General features: G+C 38.3%; 1 protein-coding gene across 1 annotated transcript; it reads left to right on the top strand.

Annotated features, from left to right (window-relative positions):
* Positions 1–15,158: 15,158 nt before the first annotated feature.
* On the top strand, positions 15,159–20,760 carry LOC148830756 (adenosine receptor A1-like). Its single transcript, XM_088919969.1, has 2 exons — positions 15,159–15,508; positions 20,130–20,760. Exons 1-2 carry the CDS (start codon positions 15,162–15,164, stop codon positions 20,758–20,760), a joined length of 978 nt encoding a protein of 325 aa, XP_088776095.1. The 5' UTR covers positions 15,159–15,161.
* The last annotated feature ends 1,436 nt before the right edge of the window (positions 20,761–22,196 follow it).

Genomic DNA, 22,196 nt, shown 5'->3' with positions numbered 1-22,196 from the left:
ATTGTAGCAGCAATCATGGGGTGGTTCGTTATGGCTTTTAGAAAATCAATTGGTCAGCGACGCACGCACACACGGATTCAATAAACGAGATACATACATGGCAGATCTTACTGTGAGAGTTATCAAAGTGCAAGGTATATAATCACGAAGAGATGCAAAAACTTTTACGGTTAGAATAAAGGAGCCACAGAAAGTATTCTCGATTACTTAGTAAGGTCTTTATTCATATTGCAATATGGGAAAAAGCCATCACCCGTCTGTGCAGAGAAGTGAAAGCTGATTCAAAAGCAACCAGGGAGAGCCCTTGTTTTATATATTTTTTAAGCTGATGCAACACTTCAGGACAGGCGAAGCAGTAAGTTTCCATTACTTATAGGTTTTCGCTTTAAGCAAAGAAGAGCAGTTATTCAAATAGTTTCTCATACTCCCTTCTTCAAGCAGCAGAAATAAACATTATTAAAACATCCCGTGCCCTTGATAAGTTGGGTGCTATCACACTTTGTTCTAAGTATCCAGCTGCTTCTGCAGCACAGCTCTGTCCGTAAACAACATTTTTAGGATAAAACACCTTTTCTCAGTAACTTTCCATTACAACTAATACATGACAATACATTTATTAATACATGAAATGTGCATATAAACATAACAGATCTTATAGTGAGGGTTAGCAGAATACAAAAGGCATATATTCAATCACGAAGAGTTACAAATACCCAGAGACACATACATTCAGTATACCATTCATTTATACCGTTTCGTTAATGAGCTTTGATTACAACTTCTACCCTAGATACTCAAAAGCAAGTACATCACCCATAAGAATTAAATTGATATCAACTGGGGTTGAGGTAACAATTAAATTCTTGAGCTGTAATGCAGAATGTTGAATACTCAACCAATTTAGGTGGATTCAGATCTCCCGCGGACACAAAGAAACAGCAAAGCAACAGCAATCAGCGTCCTGTGGCTCAGTGCCAGGCTGTCCTGGTGCGGCATGAGGTGTGGGAGAAGGAGGGAGAGATTCCTGCTGCAGCGCACTGGCAGTGGGCTCTCTGAAGACCAACTAGTTAGTCCTGGCTGAACTAGCAGTTTATGCACATGAAAAGTGACTGCAGGTCCAAGCAAGTCACACTCTTTAGACAGGAAGAAGACCAGTTCGTTCCTGATGCAGCGCTAGTCCTGAATACTGAGATTCAGCTGTCGATATTTCCAATCGTAGTTCACTCATTGATCAGGTAAGCATTCATGGTGGGTTATCGGCAGTTCACGAGGCTTGCTGCTGGGTTAACCTTGGGTGGATCCTTTGGTTACGCGTGGGCGACCTCCGGTCTTGACTTTTAGAAGAAAGTAAAGTCCTGGCACTCGGACACACTGGCCGTCACGTGATTGTCAGAGCTGAGTCTGAGAATGTCCTGGAGGGGCATCTTCTGGGCCTCTTTTATCTGGAGGAACTACGGTTGTTCATTGGTTGAATGTTTCGCGGGCATTTGAGACCCAAGTGGAGTTGTCCTGCCCTACCATTTCCTGATTGGCTGATTGAGCTGGAGGATGAGTAACAATGCACTATAGTGTGCTCTCACGAGGCACCAGTTCTGTAGGGGTTTGGGCATTTACTGGGACAATTATTAATTGTGGCAGTAAATCACAAAATGATTCTTTTAATGGCCTTAGAATCCAACCATGCGGTATAACTCAAACAATGCACACACACAGGTACTAATACACGAGCATACATTTATTAATACATAGAATATGCATGTAAACCTAACAGATCTTATTGTGAGGGTCATCAGAACACAAAGATATATATTCATTCAGTTACAAAGAGTTACACATACCAAGAGGACATACGTACGGTATATCATTCATTTAGACCGTTTCGCAAATGAACTTGGTTATAAGTTCTACATTAGATACTCGAAACAAGTACATAACTCTTAGGAATTAAATTGATATCATCTGGTTGGGATAACAATTGAATTCTCGAGCTGTAATGCAGTGAAGTTGAATGATCATCCAATCTCTGGGGATTCAGATCTCATGCGGGCACAAAGAAGCAGTTGCAGGCTTGTTGCTGTCCAATCCGCACTCTCTGGCTCCGTGCCAGGCTGTGCTGTGCGGCGGCTTGCGACGTGGTGGAGATCCTGCGATGCTCTGCGCTGCTCTCTGAAGACCCGCTAGTTAGTGTTGGCTTTAACTAGAAAAGTTGTGCACAGGAGAAAAGATGACTGTGGGTCCCAGCAGGTCAGGAAGAGGACCGGTTCGTTCCTGATGAAGCACTAGTTCTGAATACTGATTCAGCTGTCCACAGTTCCGACCTGTTCACGAGGCTTGCTGCTGGTGCTAACCTCAGGTGGATCCTTTGGTTACTCGTGGCAACCTCCGCTCTCGACTCTTAGAACAAAGCAAAGTTCTGGCACTTGGACACACTAGCCGTTACGTGGTTGTCCGACCTGAGTCTCAGGATGGTCAGGAGGCGCACTGCAAGAATGTCCTCCCCTTAGGAACTGTTCTGCTCCTGGGCCGTCCTGCCCTGGAATTGTTCTTCCCCTGGAATTCTCCTCTTTTCAGGCCCTCTGTGTTGCCTGATTTTACCTGGAGGAACTTCAGCTCGTTCATTGGCTGAAAGTTTCATGGGCATCAGAGACCCACGTGGGTTACTCTGCCCTGCCAGTTCCTGATTGGCTAATGATGAGTAACCATGCCCTCTGACCTTGGGGTTGTAAACCACTTGGATGAGGCTCTCCCTTGGAATCTTGCAGACTTTCAGGCGCCAATGGATGACCATTGATCATGATAGCCAGGCTTAGCTAAGTGCATCCCCATTTGGGAGCTGTCCCTTATCAAAAGAAAACATCTTTAAATCAGCCTGCATGAATAGCTTCTCTGTGGCTGCACCACAGAGATGAAGAGAGAGATGGGGCCTCAATTGGGAAAGCACAGCAACACTTAATTCCTGTATTTTAATAAGCCTCGCCGCTATAGCACTCTGACTTTAAGGTTGTAAACCTTGAGATGAGACTCTCCCTTGGAATCTCCCACAGTAAGGCACCAGAGATGATCATTTGTTAGGGTGGCTGGAGAATCTCAGCCTTGGGAATTGTTCCTTATCAGGAAACTCTATCAGATAGAAAAACACCTTAAATCTGAACCAAATGGAATGGTCTCTCTGTGTCCAGCACCACTGAGATGAGGGAGAGAGGGACTGGCAAGGGAGCAGCAAACTTAATACCTGTATTATTAATAAGCCTTGCCACTACACTATTGTTAATCAGTCTACATTAGCTACTCAAAAGTAAATACATTACTCATATGAATTGAAATGATATCAACTTGTGTTGAGGTAACAAATAAATTCTCGAGATGTAATGTAGAACATTGTGTTTACTTATCCAGATACGGATTTGTATTTCCTGGCACGGGCACCAAAACCAGCTAGCGGCTGCATCCAATCACTGCAGCGTTCAATAGGTGTTGTCCCGGTGTCTTTTGGCTCCTGGCCAAACCGTCACAGTGCAGCTCAGATTCGGACTAATTAGGAGATGAGATTTCTGCTGTGGCGACACGCCGAGAGTGTCTCTCTCAGGGACCTACTAGTAGTCCAGCTGATTAGTAGAAAGTCTCTATACACAGAGGGTGACTGCGGGTCCAAGCAAAACACCCTTTAGGGGAAATTGCTGAATAAAAACTTATTCAGGCTGTCGACAAGAGTCCAAACGTATACTCCAGTGATGAAGCGAAGCATCCACGTTGGCGTTGGTTAACAATTTACATAGGGCATTCCCTGGGCCGACACTTTGCTGAAACAAGGTTCTAGTCCCTATACAGACAGCACTGGCCATCATGTGATTGTCTCTGAGGGTGTGAAAATTGGCTGGAGAAGCAAAGTTTCTGAGCTGTGCAGTGTCTTTTAAACCAGGACCAAGACAAGTGGTGATTGGTAGAACGTTTAGCAGACATTTCAGACCCATGTGGGGTTACCACGCCCTGCAGGTTTCTGATTGGTTGGTCAAGGTGAAAGATGAGTAACAATGACCTCTGACATCTAGGACCGCAATCCAGATGTTCCCAAGTGCCACTGAAGCAGTGGCAGGGGGTGATGCATGAGACTTCTGGACAATTTATATTATACATTATACTGCTGAGGGAGGCAGAGGAGTCATATCTTACAAGCAAAGAGTAAACAGTAAAGAAGCTGCCTTGCTGCTATTGAATGCTTGTTGATTAACCTTCAGAGAAATGAGAAGCAAGAGTCATTGGTGTTGAGGTCCTGGATGATGGAGGCACAGAGGCAATTGAAATGATGTCCAGTCGGAAGTTCAAAAGCTGCACAGGTAACTCACGTTATTCAGTCAATATTGAGGGAGAACATTTTCCTTGTGTCCTGAGAGTTCCAAGATATAGAGGAGAAGCAGCAACCTGTAGCAAAGGTGAGGGAGAAGAACCCCTGCATAAAATATCAAGATGAGAAGGGCGGCAACAACAGTCGGATGTTGCTATCCTGGCCAGAACCTTCTAAGTAAGGATAGAAAGATGCCCTGTTATTGGCCAATGTCCAAAAGATGCCAGCAGGGGAGGAGCATGTCTTCAGGTCAATGAAATCACTCTTCCTGTAGTCCCCATCAGGAGGAGGCGCATCATTTGGATGGCAGTGATGCCTCTTTGGCTACAGATTCCACAAGATTACATGGAAAGTCATAGCTAGGATGATGCTACGTATACATACAATATCAATTCTGAATGAAGGCTGTTGCTAGGGCTTGCGTGACCTGAACAGAGCCTCCAGGAAACAACTGTGAAAAAACATCTGGTTCTTGTTGATAAAAGCAAGGATTTGTAAGCTCCGGCTGTCAACTGAGGGTGGGTATGCAGAGGATGGTGCTTGCTCAAAAAGAATATTAATGGAGACTGTTCCCTCCTGCCTGCCCTGGGTTGTATACTCCAAATGATATTTTGCTGCTGTAAAGACTCCTTTCAGATACTTATTCAAGTCATCTCGAGTTTTTACTATATGTGTGCAGGCCCTCTGAGCCACATTATTAACATTGTAGAGTGTTCATATTCATAGACCTTTTTTGGGGGTAAAATGATGTAAGGGGTGTTTTCCGGTAGGAAGCAAATGCAAAACCTGAGACAAAGTAGTGCACCTCTATTTTACACATGGCCTGGATGGATGACTGTTATACTACTCGCACCTGGTACTTGAAGATTTTAATTGGGCAGCCCTGGCTATCCTTCAGAACAATAGATCATTAGGCAGCCAGATGCTGGGTGTCAGTGGATTCACATGCCCAATCATGGACAGATCTCTTGAATGATCAGAGGTCTAAACCTTAGTCTTCTAAACCTGGTAAGCATTGGATCTCCTCTATCTAGCAGTTGATCTTTTCTTAAAATAGTACACCTGGCATAGTAGGAAGGATAACAGGACATCTTCACACAGATGTTCCATAAGTGCTTAAGGTGCCTGAAACTGGCGGCCAGATCCCATCTCCACTGTTTTAAAAATATAGACTGAGCAAATGCAAGGTGGCTGCCTCAGAGAATTCTTTTTCATCCACAGCACCCTCATGCTGCTGTGTTTAATCAAAAGGGCCATTTCACAGGGCATCTGAAACAGCACATCAGCATTGTATGTTAGATAGTTAAGTTGTACTCCAGCAGGGCCTTAGTCCATATACAGTAGACAACTATCCCTTTAGTTCCAAGTTAGGCAAAAGATGCAGGTCAATTCAAACAGTAATGTATGTCCTTAATTATAGTTGTTAAAGTGCTTTATAGCCTTCACTTCTGTTAGCAGCCTTTTGATTTAATAATATTTCCAAACATTGTCCAGAAATGATTATTTTTAATGATTATACTGTAATTATTTTTTTCCATAAACAGCATCTTCAAGTTCAGTGTTTTCCATCCTATGTTTATAGTTTATATTTTGCTGCCTGCCTTTTGCACTTGTGTACATTACATCTTCGAAAATGCATATTGTAGATGTAAATTATGAAAAACAGTGGTCTTAATAAAGATGCCTGTGGTACAACACAAATTACATCACCCAATTGGGAAACACAGGAATACAGATTAAACAGCTCCAAATTAAGTACATTTATTTGGAGTACAAGTAACTGCCAAAAGTATACTGAACCTGTTAATCAAACATATATTATCTGTAAGTTGTTTTTCAAAATTCTGGATATCACATTTTTGTCATTTCTATGTTTTTTGTCAAAGAACCTTAGAAAGTGTGTTTCTCAGTTTTCTGTCTCTTATCTTCAATATGAAAGAAATACATTAAAAGACTAGAGTTAAAAAACAGACTTAATTTAAGCCCCTTTATTTGATTTATTAGAAACAAGATAAAAATATGTTAAGGATTAAAAACTAACACAGATATATATTTTATAATAATGGTGCTTTCTCAATGAAGAGCAGGATGTCTATGATAATTTAACATAGTAATAATAATAAACTTATTATTTATTTTAAGTTAAGCTTATTTTAAATAACACCTTTAAAGGTGGCTTCTCAAAGTGCTTTACAGAACGACAACAGCAACAGCAACAATTAAAATAAACAATAAAAAATACACAATAAACAATAAAAAATACACCAGATAAACACAATGAGAATAAAAAGAGACAAAGCAGGAACTTATTGTACTTTCTAATGACATTACACGTGGAAAGATTACAGATTACAGATTTTAATCATCTTTAATTTTGTTATACATTTTAGAAAAGTTTAATCTATGCATACACCACAAAACTATTTTCGATTGTATTTCTGAATGCTATGTATAAAAAAAAACTTGCAGCTTACTCAATGATTCTAAGATGATCACGAGGGTGTATTGCATGTCTAAAAAAGTACAAGAAGTTCCTGCTTTGTCTAACGATGGTATCAAAAAAGAAACCTGTGCTTAATGATAATTAAGGGACTTAAAAGTCAAAGAAAATTATGTACGTTGTTTAATTGTAAACACTAAGTTATGAACGCAATTGGTGCTTTACAGCCATTGTGCATTACTGAGCTCTGCGCTTCCTCCTTCCCAGTGCTACCTTCCCCTCTGACACAGCACAGTGGGCAGCACACTGTTTTCAGAGCCTCTGATTGGGGAAAAAAGACCAGCTGACCTGTTCTACATACCAGGAAGACAACAGAATGTGATTTTTTTATTCGAAATGTGTTGTTTTTATGAAATTCGTGTATTTTAAATGTTTAATTAAGAAGTAAAAACCTTACAGCGTAGACAGAGATTCTAAGCTGATCACAAGGAAGAAAAATCACCCATTTTTTGCACATAAAAAGTGGTTATTAACTATCGAAACCTGTTTTTATAGCTTTTAAAGTCGTGCAATGTCTAAGTAGGAGCACATCATTATATCTCGTTTTTGATTTATTTTTTAAGAATTAAAATAATCGATTGCCCATCCTAATTTTAAAGACCTCTACTTGTGAAACTTTTCACAGCCTGTACATAAAACTATATACACGATACTGCTGACAGCAGGAAAATTCCTATTCTTTACTCAGCAGCTTATTAAAAACAGCCCCCATGGAGTTCAAACCGATTTTTTTTACACAGAAGACTGACACAGCTTTGCGCTGTGGATCTGTTTTTCTAAGAAAACATGTGTCCGTGGGGGAAGGTGGAGTGTCTTTCGCTGGAAGACTCACCCTATTGTACTTTGAAAATACCTGTGAAACCGGTTTACTTCGGCACAGCCAGCACTCCCGCAGAGAGAGATGAAAACCGTGCAGCGCCAGGCGAATGCACAATACTAATGAAGGGCTTTCGGGCTCATGTGGATTTACACCCTACAACCTGCGGTACCGCTGTGTACATACAATACGAACATGTTGTGATATTTAGAAATATAAAAATGTCAATATACTGTAGTGTCCATAATATTTGCTAATTTAGTTTTTCAAATAAATGTTTATTTTTTAAAAGAAAACTCATAGCGATTGCTGGATTTGGAATACCGGTGTGTATTTTTCCTTTAAAGTACCGATTCCTGGAATCTGACTGGCTGACACCCTTCTTAAGTGGTTCCATAATATCTGGTATACGGAAAAGAAAGCGTTGATAAAAAGGCCTGGATTCTCATGTATCTCAGAGAGCGAGTGATCAGAAAAAGGAACAGCTGTTACGCCCAGGTTTTACGCTCTCTCTCTGTTGAATGAATGAAAGCATTTTATTAAAAACGCGTTTGCGTTTGTCTGGGTATTTACTTTGTAATCTGTGGTTTACATCTACTGTATTGTTTTGAGATGCCACTTTTAAAGGTGATATGTAAAATAAAGTTTTTTATTATTGTTATAGAGAAACATGATCAGATTTTCCCTGGTTCAGAAAAAAAGACGATTAAAATCTGTAATCTTTGCACTTGTACAGTATGTCATCGGAAAATTCAATCAGTTTCTGCTTTGTGTAAGGATGGTGTCAAAAAGTAATCTAAGTGGTGAAAAAGCTGTGCTCCTCAAAGCACTTTACAGGATAAAAACAATAACAACAATAGTGGCTGGGCAAACTATTTTTTTTTATAGAAATACAAAATGAGATACTGTATAATGATGTGCATGAACAAAGTTATACTGCTATTTTCCTTAGATACGCGATTAAAAAAAATAAATTTTTTGAATCCCCGGCGGAACACATTCCATAAGAATCAACGCTTTTATACAGTATATCGCCTTTAAACACATATATTTAAACACGCGTTTACGATTTAAATCAAAATGCAATTCAAATCAATATAAATGTTTATTTTGTAACGCATAGGTGACTATTCATTGTTATTAAAAAGACTTAAATCCGATCATGTTGTGATATTTAGAAATATAAATTTGTTTGGTGCGAGTGAGGTTTTATTTAATCTCTGACCAAGGGAAACGTTTCATTTTTTCAAAGAAATGTTTGTTAAAAAATAAAGTCATAGTTCCATGGGATTTGATCACAGACCATGTGACATGGGAGTCAGGAAACTAACACACAGCGCCACCGGCGCAGTCACATGCAGAGTGCTGAAAAAGCACTACAGAAACATTATCGACAGACAATGTACAGATTTGATAAAGCTATAAAATAATGTAATTAGGCACAGAACAAGTTTACAGCACAGTACAATAATAAATGCTGACCATGACTTTAGAAGCATAAATTACCTTACACTCAATTTAAACACAAGCTGTCTTTAGCCCTCTAAGCTGGTTCATACAGAAATGTAGAGAACCAGGCTCAGAACACACAGCTTCATTAGCGAATACATATGCAGGACAACTAGAGAAGACGTTTTACAGAGGATGGATTTTTAGAAACATCTCATCAGTGACATCACTGAAGTCAACTCCTACTGTAGGTAACTGTCGTGTGGATAGTTTCACAAGAATCAGACAAAGGTTTAAGCATCGCTTGTTCTAGATAAAACTGCAAAAAAAAACAACAACCCATAATGTACTTCTTTGCGGCTCTGTTTGCCCAAATCATATATTCACAACGTGAAATTAGAAAATAATATTACGTAACCAAAATACGCAATATGGAAACAGAACCTGTGTAATTGTTGACAGATGATGTTCTCGTAACATTTTTACAAGACGAACTACAACATTTAAAAAATGACTTGTATGTACTTGATATCTCTAATCAATCCACGGCGATATAGTTAAAGCAGTCCCCGCACAAAACGAAACTAAAACGCCCTGGGCATACCGTTTCGCGCTTCTTATCAGTTGCTCAAAAGTAATTTGACCGTATGAAATGCATAATATAAACCTAGAAACATATACAGTACGTGAGCAGTATTTACGTAGTATCGGTGTCAAGACATACCTCTCAAATACTGTAAATCAAGTTAAAAATATCTCAAGACCGATTCTGGTCATAATGAAACCATGTTTCGTGTATGTTTTCTTTAAAGTACCGAGACCAGCCATATACTGTATGTTTATGTTCCAAAATTAATATCGTTTATGGCCTTCACACGCGTTGCAGTATGCTCCTATTCTTTTTATGCTCAGGCACTAAGATTTCCCTTCAGTGGTAAAATTCCATATAAATATTCAATACTTAAATGGGCACAGTAAAGACATTAAATATACATATACATACTGTATACAGTACAGTTTGCATACGGTAATATGTTTATGTTCCTAAATCAATCTCTTTTATGAGCATGTGAAAGGCATGGTGAATCGATTCTCAAAAATTACTGTACTTTGCATGATTGGAAAAAAATGCATGATTGCGAAATGCTGTGATGTCACTTTTACAAAGACGGTCAATGAAAAAAAGAATGTGGACCAGGGCAATACTTTGAGTTTACAGCTTGTACAAGGTCATTTATTATTAATACTATTAGTAATATCTTCGTTAAAGACTTTGATGGCTACAGCTCAAACATGAGAGGTTGAGCTTTATTAGCTCCACCTTGCAGAAATTCCGGATACTATTATTTTGCTAGCGGTATTTACCGGTAGACTCGCGGTAGACTGCGTACAGCGTACCGGAAAATAATGCGGTATCGCCCGCGCATTTTGAATGGCTGCATCTGTAGCTGATATTTGTCTTAACCCACTTGGCTGAGGGCCAACCTCCTGGCCATAGGATGAGGAGGCCAGAACCCCCAAAGAACCAAGCAGGATCCCAAGCCACCAATTCAGAATTTGGAGGAACCTGAAGAAGGTGTGGTTTGTGACGCATGGATTGTTGCAGCAGTAGGGCGGTCGGAGTGCCTGTCTGCGTTCTGTATAGGTTTACTGTAGGGAAGTCAGCTTCTGTTTGCGTAGGCGAGTTGCTTATTATAGGTTCTCGTTGAGGTGTTGATGGAAGGGAATTCAAATAAACACAGGGTCTAAATGATGAGAAACCATTTAGGCTCTTTGTACATGGGAAAGAAAACTGCTGCTATTATTCGATTGGGTTAGTGGTGCCGGTGTTATCTAGATGGATATGGGCCCATGTTTGCGACTGAGTCCCCCAAAAGCAGCAATGGAAATTGGAGACTCCTGCATTTGATTCGCACAGTGATCGGGAGGAGAGATGGAGGTAGACAGTAGCGACTTGGCCTTTCATAGCTGCTATAACTTTGATTAGGGTTTTCCTGGACGGATGGAGTGGCCGGCTCGAAGGAAATGTGGAGGCTTGTAGACCTTATGGCAAGTAACACCTTTGCTATCTGACAATAAATTAAGTGTGAGGAACTAACTGCTGGGACTCTTATGGACTCTGGAACTGGATAGCGAGCATTCATGGTCTAATGACAGATCCATGTGGGCACTGTGGAGAGGAAAACAAAAACTCCAGTTGGGAGAAAATAAACCTCTGGGGGTCCCAGCCCAATGGATGCCCCCCCTCCAGGCAGCTAGGCATTTTTTGGATAGCTCCAGACTCTGGCTGTAGTACTGTAGCTCATGGAATTTACATGTGTGGATATTATGTGAAGTGAGAGCAGTATTGGATCCAAGGAGTGGGTGTACGAGGGCCTGCGAGGCATGCGAGGACCTGCAGGGATGGCGGGGACGGCAGAGATGGCGGAGACGGCAGAGACGCGGCACGGCGGTGCTAGAGTTTAGAGGGGAGGCTGGGTATAGAGTGCAGGCCCAATCGGCATTCTCCCAGTGTTCGCCCTGGAGAAGGGAATGGTAGTGGCTGTCGAGAATGACGAGCAGGGCTCCCTGGAGAAGCTGTGTAAGATGGAGGCCAAGGGCGGCAGCAAGGCAGGAGACAATGAGCTGGAGAGCCTCTCCCTGGATTTGAATGCTTCTGACGACAGATACAAAGAGGATGGCTATCCCAGGGTGGGCTTGGATTTGGGCACCGTTGATGGCGAGTTTGCAGGATCAGACTGCCGTTGCTGTGCGGGTGACATCAGCAGAGGGCACTGGAAAATTTGGAAGCGTTTCTTTAAAATGGACTGTGGCAAGCCTTCAGATCACAGCATCAGGTCTATAATCGTGGGAGACGATCCAGGGAAAGGAGGAGCGGATATGTGCGACTGCGGTGGGAACGTTTACGTATGAGACAGGGGCTACTCGGAGAATTCACCGCCGAGGAAGGAGAGCTGGATTCGAGGTGAGGTGGGGACAATAATTGCAGAATGTGAACTTCAACAAGGAGTTGAATCTTGAGAGAGCTGGCCAGAGATGAGTGCTGCTGGTAGGAAGGCAGGGGATGGAGGCGACAGGGCGCTGGAATGAAGAGCAGGAGGAACGATTTGTCAAGGAGTGTAGGGGAATCCTCTGTGCTGCAAAAGGTTCTTTGTCGAAGCAGAAAATTTACAGGTCCAAAGGCGATCAAAGTGCATGCGAGGGAGAGAGGTATCGTGTTGGTATTTTAGTGTTTGGTGGAGGAAAGGTGAAGGGAGTGATTGCTGATTACTGACGGCTGGGAACGATTGAGCGTGGTTGTTGTCATCCCTCCCGAACTTTGGTCATATAAACTCTATTAAGTAAAAGCTCTTCTAAAGAAGAAGGTTTTGAGCCTGGATTTAAAGGAGTTTAAAGGTGAGTCTCTGATATCCTTGGGGAGAGAGTTCCAGAGCATAGGGGCATAACAGGAGAATGCCCTGTCACCCAAAGAGTGTAGAAGGGCTTGGAAGACAATTAGGAGACTGCACTTAGAGGAGCAAGGGTTGCGAGATGGGGAGTAGGGCGATAATAGATCATGCAGGTACTGAGGTGCGAAGCCATGCAGAGCCTTATATATGAGTATTAGGATTTTGAAGTCAACACGAAACTTGACAGAAAACCATTGCAAGGACTCCAGGATAAGAGTAATGTGATCACTTGCACTAGACCTGGTCAGGATTCTGGGTGCCGAGTATTGGACATACTGGAGTTTGTTAAATGTGGATTTAGATACCCCAGCAAGTAGAGCATTACAGTAGTCAATTCGGGAGAAGACAAATGTGTTGGTCAGCTTTTCAGCAACAGTTCATGATAACAAAGGGCGTAGTCTAACGATGTTTCTGAGGTCAAAGAAAGGTGTTTTAACAATATGCTGCACATGTGGGTCGAATGGTAAGCCTGAATCAAATATCACCACAATGTTTTTCAATTTAGACTGAAGCTCAAGTACAGTACCATCCACAGACAGGGTTACAGGATTGGCTTTACAAAGTTGATAGAGGGTGCTAATAAGCATGACTCGTATTGTATTGTCACAGTTAAGATGAAGGAAACTTTGAGTCATCCATGTTTTTATGTCAGAGATGCAATTAGATAGAATAGAGACAGCCACATCAGTGTCAGGTTTGGTATGGATGTATATTTGAGTATCACCAGCATAGAAATGATAGTTGAGGCCATGTGATCTTAAAACCTGACCAAGTGGAAACATGTTAATGCTGAAAAGTAGGTGACCCAGTATCAAACCCTGAGGAACACCCGGCTTAACGAACCGATTTCAGACCTAAATCCACCAAGAGAGACAAAGTGACAGGGATAAGTGAAGTAAGACTTAAATCATTTGAGAGCAGTTTCAGAAACTCCAAACATTGTCTCAAGATGAGAAAGTAAGATGTCATGATTAACAGTGTTGAAAGCAGCACTGAGATCAAGAAGAACGAAGATAGAGAGAAAACCAGAATCAGAAGCTATTAAAAGATCATTAGTAACTGACAGTTTCTGTGGTGTGAAGTTGACGGAAACCAGATTGGAGGGGTTTGAAAAGGTTATTTACAATGAGGTGGTTATGTAATTGCATGTTCTAGAATTTTTGCATGAAAGGGTAGGTTGGAGATGAGGTGAAAATTGTTTGGATTGTCCAGAGCCATGTTAGGCTTTTTTGGCATGGGGAAATGGCAGCAGTTTTGAGGACCATTGGTACAAAACCAGTGCTCAAGGATTAATTTATTATATCGAGGACAATGGGGCAGAGAGAAGTGAAACAGGACTGAAATAAAGTGGTGGGAACGGTATCTAATATAGAGGTGGTGGATTTCATGTGTGAAACTAGTTTACTGAGGGATGCAGAGTCAAGAAGAGAGAAGTTGGAGAGAACGGAACCAGAAAAGTCTGAAAAGCAGGGATGAGGTGTGGGAATGATGTGAGTTGTGGCGAGAATGTGATGCCAGATGTTGCTGAACTTGGAGCTAAAGAAATCTAAAAATAGGTAGTTCAAATATTCCAAAAGGGACAAATCCCAAGATTTTCAATGTAGAAGTCCAGAGAAAATTAAGAGGTAATTCTTATTAAATTGACAATGTTATTTAAATATAAAGCACATTTTACAAGATAACTTCATGTGAACCCATTCTCAGCCATACAGCCTGGACATGTCTTTACTCACTTAGTATCTGAATATAAATTAAGATCAGGCATTTCAACCTGAAGTTTCATCATGTGCAAAAGCCTTATCAACAATAATATTGATTTCCTGCAAGTAGCAAGTTCTATAAGTAGCAAGAGATTCCCTGCTTGTGTAATCAAGTAAAACAAACAAAATCTACTAATATGCCTTTTTTTGACCATGAAAAATCAAAGACCACACTTCCATAATCAAAATTTACAGCTTTATAAAGCCAGAAAATGAACTACCTATTTGATTATGTTACATCATAAAAAAGATATCTTTGTGCCAATTTTATTTCTGAGAAGAACACATCAGTCTGATGTAGCAGACATTCCTCTCAAAGGATGCACATGCTAAGCAGTATCCAGCTCCAGCTACTTTATCAAAGCAGCACAGCCTGTTTAAGTTTTAACATTTTCTGAACCTAAGAAACAGCTAGATGTATTGCTCTTTGGATATTTGCAGTAAGCTGTATGCTCCTCCTATTCAAATAGGAGACTTTTTTTTCTTCACTGGGAGCTAACTGAGAGCGAGAGCAAGCAACCAACTTATATAAGCTAACTCCACACTCCACATGAGGATGCGACGGACAGAAATGGATTAAAATTTCTCTCTCATATCAATGCATCAATGTTCAGAGATAATCCAAGCATTTCATTGAGTGGGAATTTAGAGACTTCAGCAGTACTGAATCAAAGGCAATACATTCATACAAGGGTGCAACTTGAGAAATTGAATGGTGTCAACTGCAGGAGTAAGAAAAGATATGAAGTAAAGGAAACTGCATTTCTTAAGTGTGGGAGAGGAAAACGACCGGGAGATTTTAGAAGTGATTTAGGTGGTGGTTAAAATCTGTCGACTTTCTACCATGCCAGGAATCACTGTAAGGGAACATATGGATGTTTTATACATTTCCATCGAGATGGCAATTGCATTGGCATCAGTGCTGGGTAATGTTTTAGTGGTCATTGTGGTGAGAATAAACCGGGCTCTGAGGGACACAACTTTTTGCTTCATTGTGTCACTAGCATTGGCTGATATTGCTGTAGGTGCCCTGGTAATCCCTTTGGCCATCATTATAAGCCTGGGGATGAAAACGCAGTTCTACACCTGCTTGTTTTTAGCCTGCTTGTTGCTTATCATCACCCAGAGCTCTATTCTTTCTCTCCTGGCTATAGCCTTTGACAGATATTTGAGAGTTAAAATTCCAACAAGGTAAGATGATCTCAACAACTAAATGTCTGTGCAGCTGATCTCACTATTTATTTTCCATGGTTATAAATATTTAGTTATTCACTTTATTTTGTTAAATGGTTTTCCTTGGCAAGATATATATTAATTCTATAAAGATGTTTCATTAAAAGTGTTTTATTCTGGTTAGCATTTTGTGCAACATATGATGTTCTGGAGAAACATTTGATTAATAGTGTTCCGCTTCTTTACCTAGCAAGGAAAAAGACAGATGATTACTCTTCAACTTATGATTATGTAAAATTAACAGAAAAATATTAGAAAATATATGAACAAACAAGAAATTCCAGTTATTTTACAACGAAATGATGATGATAATAATAAGAATAATATAATAAAGTAGGTTAACATATGTAGACATGTAGTTCTGTAAATACTACTGGTATGGTATAATTACTAAGCCTATCACTTCGATTTGTCTTGCAGCTAGCAAACCACATATTTCTTCCTAGTTTAAAGTAAATCAATGCACTTGACAGCAAAAGCTCTTAAGAAAATTAAAATGCTCCTGTCTCCTTTCAGAAGTCACTTAGAAAAAGTGGTTTATGTTGCATTTTTGGCACAACCATCTTCATGCCTGTTATATTCTTTGTGTTAGCTAATTGAAAGACATTGGAACAGTAAAAGCCTATTCATTTCAAGAAATGTAAAACCAAACTTTTTCACAAAATCTCAAATATATGTATAGTACATTACATTGTAAATCTGTATTGGATTAAGTGGTAATGGAAAATTGATTTATGAAGTTTAATACATTTCTGTAATTGCTTTAGTGAATCTGCTTTTGACTCGCACTTCCTGACATGGCAAACACTATTTTTAATGTTAAAGATAAAAATTAAATCTGTTAATGCTTTTAGAAATGTCTTCATAAAATCAGAAGTCAAACTTAAATGTTTTCATGTATTGTTTCTTTTAAAAATTGAATATTTTTTAAAATATGCTTAAAACATTTAAAATATGTATTTATGTTGTTTTCAGAGGATCTCTGTGAATTTACCTCCATAACATATTTAACATATTTAGTCAGTTCCAAACACACATACTACTTTTCCTGAGAACACATCTCCTATTTTCAGTCCTCAGTACACCTACACTAAAATTCATAGGCAAATCTATATAGATCAGTATAAAGATTGCTGTTCTTCCTAGGTTACTTCAGTAAACTAGAGTGAAAATAAATACTGAAATGGTATTATTTACCAAATGTGCAGATCATTGATGATGTACATTATAACATAGCATCTGGAATGTAGTTTATGTTTGAAATTCGCTGGCTTCTCATAATTCTAACATTTTAGCACAATCTACAATGCTTAATCACTTGATTGAATCTGTATTAAAGTAATACAATTAAAGACCAGTGTTTCCCAGTCCTGGCCCTGGAGTACCCTTGTGTCTTCTGGTTTTCATACCAACTGAACTATGATAATTTGGCTCAATAAAAAGCTGTCAACTAATTTGAAATATGTCCTTTTTTGCATAAGGCATATACAGTATAATTATGGAAGTGCATTGCTACCATCAAAGAAAAAATATTTCATGTGCTATCTTGTAATTATGAGAAAATTATCTTGTAATTATGAGTACATTCTCATGTACTTTATTTGATTATCATGAGGTAGCACAATCGTCATACAATAATTATCTAGAATTATCATTAGTTGACTTTCAGTTTTAAACAGAGGAATTATTTTAAATTATTTGCACGGCACACTTGTTTTTGTATAATGATACATGTGAGTGTCCTTTTGGTTATGATTATGTTTACATTAAGTACAAATTGTAACATTTCATTATTTTACAGTTTGGCAGCTCTGCAGATTGTCACAAACACTAAACCACAGTTTCAACTTGCACAATGCAATAGGTTATTCATACACTCAAAATGATCATTGCTATTTCGTAATAACAAGATAATATTCTCGTAATTACAAGATAACACTTGATTTTTTTTTTCGTTGGCAGAATTATGCTTCCATACATAACAAAAGTCATTTGGGAAACTTTGTCCCAGAAGTACAGTATAAAATAAAAATCAATCAATTGGGTCATTTTTTGGTGGTGATAAGCTTAATTGATTAAGTACTCAGTTGCGATGAAAACTACAAAACATGGGTGTAGTGTACTTCAGGACCAAAACTGGGACAATCTGTCCTGGTTATTATTTCAATACTGTTTTAATCAAGTGATTGCTATTCAATATATACTGTTAAAAATAAATTGATCACTTCTGCAGCTATCAATAGAAGAACTTTGCAAGAATCTGGGCTGTGATGAAGCTTTACATTTACTTGTATATAATGTATTGTTACACCATAATATTTATCACTGTTATTATACCATATGCATAACAGCATAACTGCAGAAATGTACAAAGTGATTTTGTATTAATTTTATTCATATACTGTATAAATAGAAGTTTAAATCTAAAATAAAACATAATTCTTTAAATTAAATATTTAATTAAACTTATATAAGTATAACTACCAGAATCAATCTTCCTCTGCGTCCTTTTAATATTTGTAAATTATTATGTCACCCTGCTATATACAGTACATAATCACACACACAGTCCATAATCAGCTTCAGAGGCTCACAGAAATGGAGTTCCGGAGAAGAGTACTCAGATACTAACAGGAACTGAATTCTTGTTTTTGAACAGAAAAGATTAAGAAGGGGCTTAATATGAGTATTCAAAATCCTCAAAGGCATTCACAAAGCTAACTCGGCAAACGTATTGAAATGAACAGTAAAACAAGTGGAAACAAGAGGATACAAGTGGAAACCTATAGAAATGCATTTAAAACCAAAAACAGGAGATAATTCATTATTCAAATGCTGCTGGGAATATGAAATATCCTTTTTACTTTTATGTTGTTAAAGCTAATAGAAAGAACCCTGCCAATTAATTACTAAATACCAAACTTGCTATATGAGCTGAATAGCCTTGTCTTGTTTGTAATCTTTCTTATATTCTTATATTTTTATGTTCTTGACCTGGTACCTGTGCCATGAATTATACAGGTTGCAAATAAGATGAGTCCATTCTGCTTCTTTAGTAGATCAATAGCTAAGCTATCCTAAACAAAATAATTAAAAATTAATTTACCTCTCATAACGTTAGAATTATTTTGCCATATTTCTGCTATGATACTTTTTAAGTATCTTTGTATTTCCCTTTATTTTTTCCTCTATTTTTCTATCAACTGCATACTTAAATAGTTTTTTAAATATATCAGAACATACTTCATTGCTACAGAAAGAGCTACAGGCCCAAAAGAGATCCTTCCAGTACTCTTTTATGCCCTTTAACATGAAGACCTGTTTTCTGTTTGTTACCAAGCTGCTGATTCATGTGCATAAAACTGGAATCCTGTGGTGTTTAATTTAAGAATCTACTTGCTATCAAAAGCTTCCTTGAAGTTTAAATATATTATGTTTTATGCTTTACTTTTACAGTCCTTGATTTATGAATATTTCTAGCAAGCTGGTTTAATCTGAGTATTAATGTGATACTATCAATGTGACATTGCAATGAGAAATATTAAATTTCATTTGCTACATGTTATATTAAATTAGAAACAGATCCAAAATGCATCCCTGTGCACACCACGTCTTCCTACTGCCCAATTAGAGGTTGAGCCCATTAAGATGATTCACAGGTTCCTTTTTATTAATTTGCTCTTTATTCATATAATGTATTACCCTAGATTCTGATGGCTTTCAATTTCAAAATCAACCTCTTATGAGGGTCCTTATTAAATGCTTTCCAAGAAAAATATATCTTGGTTGATAAACTCTAGCAAGTTGATGAATCAGGATCTTCACTTTCTAAATCCATATGTACTGCCTCTTGAAATGCTAGTGTTTTCTAAATATTCTAGTTTATCTCTATCATTCTATTCTTTATGCATTTAAATTTAGGGTAAACAATTGCAATTACATACAGGTAGTAAGAATACATTAATAAATAATGTAATGTAAAAAATACATTATGAACATAAAGTGAGTGGAACTGAAAAATATATTATAATAAAATATTTAAGTGATTTTAAGAACTCTAAGATCACATCCAGACAATATGGTGAAGTTATAGAAAGGGTGAAGCAATGTTATGATGCATTGTAAAATGTACAGAATTCAAGCCAAAAGAAGTTGAAGTAATTGGTAAGACCTTATTTAGAATATTCTGTATTATTTTGTTCATTATGTTTCAAAAAGGACAGTTCTTCTCCAGAATCACTGGTGCTCTTTGAATTCAATCCAAAGAATGAATAATAGTTAAAATTCCTGGCCTTGCAGCTATGCTTGACTGATAGTATTTAGTTCCTTAAGGATACTAACAAAATCAAATAATATATGTTCTTAAAGATAAACAGTGAAACACGAACCTATTAATTGTATTGTTGAAAGTGATATCTAGGCTCCCTTCAATAAATGTCTAGCATTTAATTATATATGGGCAACATGGCCTCTTAATTCTCATCTTTTTTGTTCTAACTTTTAGTTCAGTATTTAACTTTGACTTGAAAATCCTTTTTGACTGCTTCTAATTTTAATTGTCTTTTACTTTGTTCCCCAGGTACAGTATAATAGTCACTCAGCAGAGGGCCTGGGTAGCTGTCTGCATGTGCTGGCTTGTGTCTACACTAACTGGTCTAGTGCCAATGTTTGGATGGCATAACAGGGATAAGCTACAGGAGTCTGATAGAAACTCAACATCAGAGAACATTGTGTGCCAGTTCACTGCTGTCATGAGAATGGATTACATGGTATACTTCAACTTCTTTGGGTGGGTTGTACTACCTTTGACCATTATGATTGGACTGTATGCTGAAATCTTCTACGTGATTCGAAAACAGCTGAACAAGCGAGCCGAAGCCACTAGCAACTCCAGCAAATACTATGACAAGGAGCTGAAGCTGGCAAAATCCTTAGCCCTCATAGTCTTCCTATTTGCCATGTGTTGGCTGCCCCTCCATATAATGAACTGTGTTAGTTACTTCTGTCCAAAATGTCACGTGCCCAAGGAAGCCATGTACATTGGTATATTCATGTCGCATGTAAATTCTGCTGTTAACCCACTGGTGTATGCTTTCCGGATCAACCGTTTTCGAGCCACTCTCATTCAGATCTGGAGAGGCTGGATTTTGTGCAAAGGCAGTGAGCAAAGTCCTTGCAATGCTAGCCCCCCAGCTTGTACTGTAAAGTAAAAAAAAACACTATTGTTTTATTATACATGCATATAGGAACTGTTTTTAACACACACAGACATTTGTTTCTAATAGTCAACATACAATTTCAGGCAAAGTTCAGCTAGAATTTTCAAATCTATTGAATTCAGATTGGTATTGGGAAAAATGTGTGTGGCCCATACTCAGACAATGAGAAGGACGAAACTATGAACTATGGTAAAACAGGTGTATTAATAAATCCAAAAATATTTTTTTATTATTATGTATACTGTAGCTCTTTTCACCCCAGTGATCTTAACACTTTACAGCTAGGAGGAGAGTCATTTACCAGCAACCCCTGACAGCATATAATCGGCAGGATTAATGAGCTAATCGATCAGATGAACTATGCGGGAAAATGGGAGAGCAATTACGCAGGCCAAGCATGTGTTCAAATTTGACTTCAGCTGTTAAAAGGTGGTACCACCTGGGATCAGGATTGGGAGCACTGCCTTAGAGGTCTCTATTTCAGTGCTGTCCAAGCTTAGCTTCCTATATCTGGAGATGTAAGATTTTGAGGTAATGTTACTGCTGGCAATGATTCAATTTACTTTGTGTGCCTCATACATAGCTCTGTGACAGGAAGTCTTACTCATACATACATTTCCAGATTTAAAGCTTTGAGCATGCCTGTACAAATTGTTTTAGAAACTTTGACTGCCAAGAGCAATATTCTACAGATGAGAATGTTAACATACATATGTACAGTACCTTGCAGAAGTATTAACCCTCTTCCAATGATGTCTCATTTTGTTGAATTACAAATGATGTATATACATTTTTAAGTGCATATTATTAATCAAAACTTCAATGTTCAAACCCTACACTTTTATTAGAGAAAAAAGTTAAATTATAGCAAAAACAGCAAAGAAAAAATAAAAACTAAAATGTGCTGAATGCATACAGTGTCTATACAAAGTGAACTCTCCCTTTTATAATTGTCACCTCTGTTGCCTGGTAGCCTGGAATTAAAATGCATTAAAATTATTATCATTTACCTACACACCCTACCCAAATAACTTCCAAGTGAAAAATATTTGAAAATATTTGAAAAAATAACTAAAATTAACAATGAAATAGCTTGGCTGGATAAGTCTTTCCCTGTAAAACCAATTCTGAATTAGCTTAGGTGTAGCCAATCACATTCAAAATCACACACCACATTAATAGGTCACCCCCTGTGTCAAATAGTAGTGATTCATATGATTTTGGGATACATTCCACAGTTCCTACCTTATAGTTCTGTAATTAGTTCATTTCAAAGCAAAGACACAACCATTAGTACAGAAGAACTTTTAAATGAAACCTGGGACAAAATTATAGAAAGACACAGATCTGGGAATGAGACACAGTAACATGTACACGAGTGATTAAATTAATCACATTCGTCTGGGAATCTTAGAACACACTCAGGT

This window comes from Atractosteus spatula, chromosome 7 (assembly GCF_055471065.1).
Source record: "Atractosteus spatula isolate fAtrSpa1 chromosome 7, fAtrSpa1.hap1, whole genome shotgun sequence".
Lineage (NCBI taxonomy): Eukaryota > Metazoa > Chordata > Actinopteri > Semionotiformes > Lepisosteidae > Atractosteus > Atractosteus spatula.
This window is presented reverse-complemented; position numbering and strand designations above follow the sequence as displayed.

Excerpts from the sequence above, each read along its gene's own strand:
- LOC148830756 (XM_088919969.1), top strand. The coding sequence starts at position 15,162 with ATGCCAGGAATCACTGTAAGGGAACATATGGATGTTTTATACATTTCC. Across the intron at positions 15,509-20,129 it reads AGAGTTAAAATTCCAACAAG|GTACAGTATAATAGTCACTC; the intron begins GTAAGATGATCT and ends TTTGTTCCCCAG.